The following is a 6,273-nucleotide window of genomic DNA, read 5'->3' on the forward strand; positions in this document are numbered from 1 at the left end:
TTTCCTTATCCAGTGCATTCCATTTTTCCACCGTTCTGTGGAAAACTGTATTTTCTAACATCCTTCACACACTGCCTCATCCTGATCTTCTTTTCATGTCCTCTTGTCCTTCCACCTCCCTCCGCCAACAGCACCAGGTCTTCTTTGTCTATTTTTTCAATATAATTTACTATCTTATACATTGTTATTAGGTTCCCTCGTTCTCTTTTATCCTGTAAGATTGGCAGTCCCATTTCCTTCAGTCGTTCTTCATGTGTGAGGTCCTTTAATTCCGGCACCATCTTTGTAGCAATCTTCTGTATCCTTTCCAGTTTTCTTATATCTTTTTTAGAGCTTTAAGACCATACCACTGCTGCATATTCTAGCCATGGGCGTATCATGCTTGTGATGATTTTTTTCATCATATCTTTATCCATGTAATGAAATGCCACTCATATTAGTCAGCATCTTATATGATAGTCCAAATATCTTGTTTATGTGTTTATCAGGGCTCAGATTTTCTTGTATGATCACTCCAAGATCTTTTTCCTCTTTTGTCTTCGTTATTTGCTCTTGTCCCATTAAAAAGTTCTATACTGGTCTTCTCTTACTCTTTCCTAGTTCCATTATGTGACATTTCTTGGCATTAAACTCCAATTTCCACTTCTTGCTCCATGCATAGATCTTGTTTAAATCTTCCTGTAACAGTAGACAGTCCTCTCTGGGTTTGATAACTTTCAGCAATTTTGCATCATCAGCGAATAAATTCATATAGCTGTTTATCCCAATGTGAATGTCTTTTACATAAACTTGAAACATGATGGGGGCTAACACTGACCCTTGTGGCACTCCGCTAGTTACTTTACTCCAAGATGAGTATGTATCTCTGATCACAGTTCTCATTTCCCTATCCTTCAAATAATCTCTTGTCCATTTGAGCAAGGTTCCACACAGTCCTCCTATGTTCTCTAGTTTCCAAAGAAGTCTTCCGTGAGGGACTTTATCAAATGCCTTTTTAATGTCCAGGTATACTGTGTCTACCCATCCATCTCTGTTTTCAAGTCCTGCAATGACTCTCGAGTAGAAGCTTATTAAATTTGATACACATGACCGCCCTGTCCTGAAACCAAATTGTCTGTTTGATATGACTTGCTCCTCTTCTAGAAATTTAACCCACTTTTATTTGATAATTATTTCACATAACTTCCCTACGACACTTGTAAGTGACACTGGTCTGTAGTTTAGTGGTTCAGTTGCCTTACCTCCTTTATATATCGATATTACATTGGCTCTCTTCCATTCTTGTGGAACTTTCCCTTCATTTATTGAACTTTTAATTATTTCCCAAATTAGCTCCAGTACTTGCTCTTTACATTCTTTTAACACCCAGCCTGATACACCATCTGGCCCCATTGCTTTTCTGACTTCCAACCTGTCCAGTAATCTTCCAATATCCTCTTTGTGCACTGCAATCTCCTGTAATCCTTGGCAATTCAATGTCCTAATAGGTTTTGTGAAATCATCATCTTCACTGAATACCGTTTTGAAGCTTTCATTCATTATTTCACACATTTCCTTCTCTGTTTGGTATGTCTTTCCTTCTTTAATTGTTTTTTTCAATTGTTTCCTTATTCTTTGTTTTGCCATTTATAAACTTGTAGAAAAGTTTGGGTTCCTCCTTGCTTTTATCCACTACATCTTTCTCAAACTTTCTTTCTTCCTTTCTCCTTACTCTAATATATTCATTTCTAGTATCTCTGTACTGCCGTCTGTTATAGTCATTTCCCTGCTTTAAAAGTTTCTTCCACGCTTTATCCTTTGCCTTTTTTGCTTGTAAGCATCTAGCATTGTACCGTGTATGTATTTTTTTTTCTTTTTAACTTTATAAACAGGAACAAACTTTTTTACTCCTTAAAAGTATTTTTGTAAGAATGTCATATTTCTCTTGTACAGTCTTCCTGCACATAATATTACTCCACTGAATATCAGCAAAATAACTCCTTAATTTTTCAAAATCCGCTCTTGCATGATTTAATCTCTCTCCTTTATAGTCCTCTCTGTAACTTATCTCGTCTTCCTCCTGCATTTGTATCTCTACTGTCACATGATCACTTTTCCCCATTGGACTAAGTTATTGTATGATTGGAGGGGACTCTGGTTTCTTTCTGAAGACTAAGTCAAGCAACAATGGTTCTTCTTCCCCCCTGTACCTTGGGGACTCCTTCACCCACTGGTCCATTGTATTAACCATAGTTAGCTGTAACACTTTCTCACTCCACTGCCCAGCATTTTCCATTACTTCCATCTCTCTCCAGTTGATTTTTTTAGTTAAAGTCTCCAACTAAGAGTATTCTTCTATCTCTTTTTATCATATTATCTAGGCACTTTATTGCCTCTCTTTGCATATCTTTATGCTTTTCTGATCCCCATGTATTAGTCTTTGGTGGAACATGTGTTACTATAATTTTTCTTTTCTTCAAATCTTCCGTTCTGATTGTTACTCCCATTACTTCCACTTTATCCTCTCCATATTGCTCATCCTCCACACATATGTTATCACGAACCATTATTAGCACTCCTCCTCCCCCTTTATCCTTCCTCTTTAAAGTTGACATGGATCTCTTTTTTCAGTTTTGTTTCAACAATAGACATTACATCTGGCTTTTCTCTTTCAAATAATCCCTTACTTCCAATATATTTGATAACAAACCGTCTATGTTAGTATAAGTCACTCTTAATTTATTACTTCCTCCACGACCTCCTATTTTTTCCTTAGATACCACTTCTTTAGTCTCATATCCAGAACCCTCCAGTAAAAATTCTTCTTCTGTATCTCTGTCCTTTTCTCGTTTTTTTCCTTAGCTACTCTTCTTAGCACTTTCCTTTTCCCTGTCCTCTAAGTTCATATCTCTTTTTATCTATATTTCCTTGTGATCGACATCATCGGCCAGTTTCCCTTTTCTAGCCATAATTTCCTCTACAGCCACTTGAGATCTCATTTTCACCATTGGTCTCTTTCCTCCTTCACTGTACCTTCCCAGTCTAATCACTTCCTCTACCTCCTGCTCAAATTCTTGTGTGCTGTCTTGTACTCGTTTGATAACTGTTTTGGCCATTTCCCTTTCTTCACGATCTCTTGTGAATTTATTTGGATTTTTCTTTTCTCTCATCCCATAAATCACAAAGCTTTTTCTCTTGTCCACTGCATCTCGCACTAAATCTTTCTCCTTGATAACCACTATTACAGTGACTTTGGTGTTCTCCTGAATTTGCCTCCTTACCACTTCTGAAAATTTGACTTTTTCCTTTTCTTGCTCTTGTTTCCATTCATTTCTTAATTCTTTCAACTTGTTATCACCTAGACCACCTTCTACCCTGTTTGTAATGCACTTTATCCTTCAAGTTCTTTAGAGAGCTTTCATAATTTTGACATGTTGTTTTAAAAACGTCATTTTATTTCCTTATTTCTAGAATCTCCTCTTTCAATTCTTGGTTTATTTCACTTAATTTCTCACATTCAGTTACTCTTAGTTTCAGGGCTGTGTTTTCTGCAAGCAGTCGGTCTTGTTTATCCATAAGACTGGTCATCACCTCCTTCATGTATCTTAATTCTCTTTCTACATTAACAAGTCTTCTCATATTACTTCTTTCATCCCGGAAACCCGAGAAATCCTTATCCATAATATCATCAGTCAGTTTTCTTAAACCTATAGGGGTCTCTGTAATGCGTTGGTTCCCACTCGGCGTATGTTTTGGTTACGTCGTACGCCTGGCAGCGCTACTTGGTTCCATCTCTCGTTGTTCATTAATTAATTAGCTATATGTGGTCTAACACTTATTTCCTTTGGAGATAGGAGAACCTATTGCCCCCTCTCCCCCCGTACATACGTCTAGGCCTGTGGTCCAACTCCTTTTGAAGTAATCTCAGCGCTGCTCAGATGCGTGCGTGTGTTTGTGTGTGTGTGAGTTAAGTGTGATGATGCGAGATATCTCGTTCCCATTACACTAAGATGAGAGAGAGAGAGAGAGAGAGAGAGAGAGAGAGAGAGAGAGAGGTATTCCTTTGTAATCCTTTCCTAGGGTTCACTTGGTCTCTCCGTCACTTGACACGTCCTTCTTTTCCCGCAGGTGGGGACAAGGTGTGGCAGTCAAGTCTTCCCACGGTGCTGACGGAGTGGCATCTTTCTCCCCTTCCAATTGCCTCGCCCAAAGAATCTTATAAAGCTGGATATGCCCTTCACGGTGGAGTGGACACCACTGAAAACTGGGTTTCAACAAGCAGACTTGCCACGCCTAGTCCATGGAGAGAAGGAGAGACGGGTTTGACGCCCCACTATGCCCGCGAGAAAAGGAAAACCTGGCAACCTTTTGATCCCCGAACTGTCCAATCCGGGGAATCTGGGAGCGTCAGCTCACATCAGGAGTTAATAGAAGATGGCCTGCAGAACCTGCTCTCACTGTACCCTAGCAGCTGGGGTAGCAAAAAGGAGAGGCGAGTCGGACGAGGCAGAGTCTCACACGGGCGACACAAGCTGCGTCACGGCAAGAGGCGCCGCCACCATCCTCGTACTTTGCTGCTGCTTGAGGCAGGACTCAGTATGAGAGGGGGTGAAAACCTTGAAACGACGCTTTCTTCACATGCCAGTCCTACCCTCTTGTCTGAGACAGATCCTGAAAGGAAATTCTCCACCCCAAATTCCCAATCTTTGTCCCCAACACAACAGGGAAGGGAACGCAACTCATATTCCTTAATAGGAATAAACACCCTCACACCGACCAGTGTGCCACTTCTCAACCTGCCTCTTACATTCACCTCACGCTCCGATGACCCTCCAGAAATACAGCTGAACTCATCGGTGGTACTCCACAGTGGAACCACGGTACAACCGTCAGAGTGGTCCAGCACTAGTGGGTTCATAGGAGCACCGCCCACCACCTCCCAGCGTCCTAATGTCCCTCAGGATGACTTTGTCCAATATAACCACGCATCTATACGTGCCCACCCTACAGAAGGATTACTGTCGAAGCAGATCAAGGGAGCAGGCAAGATGTCGTCTCAAAGTAAGATTGTAAGTCCTGAAGCTCCCAGACTTGTGACAGTGCTTGGCAGCCTGGAGAGGTCTACCGAACCCCTCCCTACCACCTACCAAGAGTCCCCTATGGAAGACACCGACCATACCACCACACAAAGCCCTGAGAATTCCAGACATGATCTCCGGGAATTCAACAAGCGTCAGACAATAAAACTTGGCAGTGGGGCGCTCCATACATCACCGATGAGCCCCAAGGCAACACCGACCAACGCAGGGATCGTTCACACCCACCACAGACACACACACAGCACAACTTCGAGACCCACTGTGCTCTCCACTAACTTGGTTATGAAGGACAACAGTGGGAGAAAGAGGCCCCAGAGAGTGACCTCTATACGACCACGCCATAACGAACTTGAAAAGACTCTGGTTGCTAATTTACATGAAGCACAGCAGCGGAAAAGAGAACCCAAACCAAGGGCAGAGAGACTCTCCTTAATAGAACACTCACCTTCCATCAGTCTATTTTCACATTTTTCAACAACCAAACCTGATAGCTTACAGCACGGTCCTGTTCCCAAGCCAACAGTTCATGAAGAACCACGGACGGAAGGAGACGGTTGCTACAGCACCAATGATGTTGTGGTGGTCGTGTTTCTTACCTCGCTAGTAAACATGGTGGCTTTCGTGGTGGTGACGGTGACACTATGCTGGTGCTCCCTCAGGGGTAGTAGAGTAGCACCTCCTTCACGATCCTCACATCCTGATGACGCAAGTCAGGACAATGCAGACGACGACGCTGAGGAGACTGCGTAAGTGTGGATCCTACACACACACACACACACACACACAACTATATCCATAAGAGAGAGAGAAAGAGAGAGTGAGTAACGGCCCTTCTACACTATATAAGACTGCTTTACCCGGATACCATATAATGGTATAAGTGAGCAGGGCTATGGAGCGCTCGGGATCCCATCAAACAGGCATTTTTGCGCTGAATTACTTGTACCCCGCTCTCACCCATTCTCATGTCAACCAACAGTGGAGGAGGATGTTTATCAGCCGCGTTACATCCTCTTTCAATCTCCCTGCGAACGCATTCCCTACACCAATGACTCCTCTTTTTCTCCATAAATGCATCCATAAATGCAGCATACATAATCCTCCTCCAGCTGCTCACAGGTGACTGAGAAGCGCGGGGAAATCTGCCTGAACACTAAGTTTGGAAGCTCACCACTCATTTCCGACGCAGCACTCC

At 42.4% G+C, this 6,273-nt stretch overlaps 1 protein-coding gene across 1 annotated transcript in view; it reads left to right on the plus strand.

Moving 5' to 3' along the window:
• Nucleotides 1-5,828, plus strand: part of LOC123499969 — a 224,184-nt gene extending 218,356 nt beyond the window's left edge. The window contains exon 3 of the mRNA XM_045248502.1: nucleotides 4,108-5,828. Within this exon, the coding sequence (XP_045104437.1) occupies nucleotides 4,108-5,828 (1,721 nt within the window). The remainder of the gene's footprint in view (nucleotides 1-4,107) is intronic.
• The last annotated feature ends 445 nt before the right edge of the window (nucleotides 5,829-6,273 follow it).

The sequence above is a fragment of the Portunus trituberculatus genome, chromosome 50 (genome assembly GCF_017591435.1).
Source record: "Portunus trituberculatus isolate SZX2019 chromosome 50, ASM1759143v1, whole genome shotgun sequence".
Classification (NCBI taxonomy): Eukaryota; Metazoa; Arthropoda; class Malacostraca; order Decapoda; family Portunidae; genus Portunus; species Portunus trituberculatus.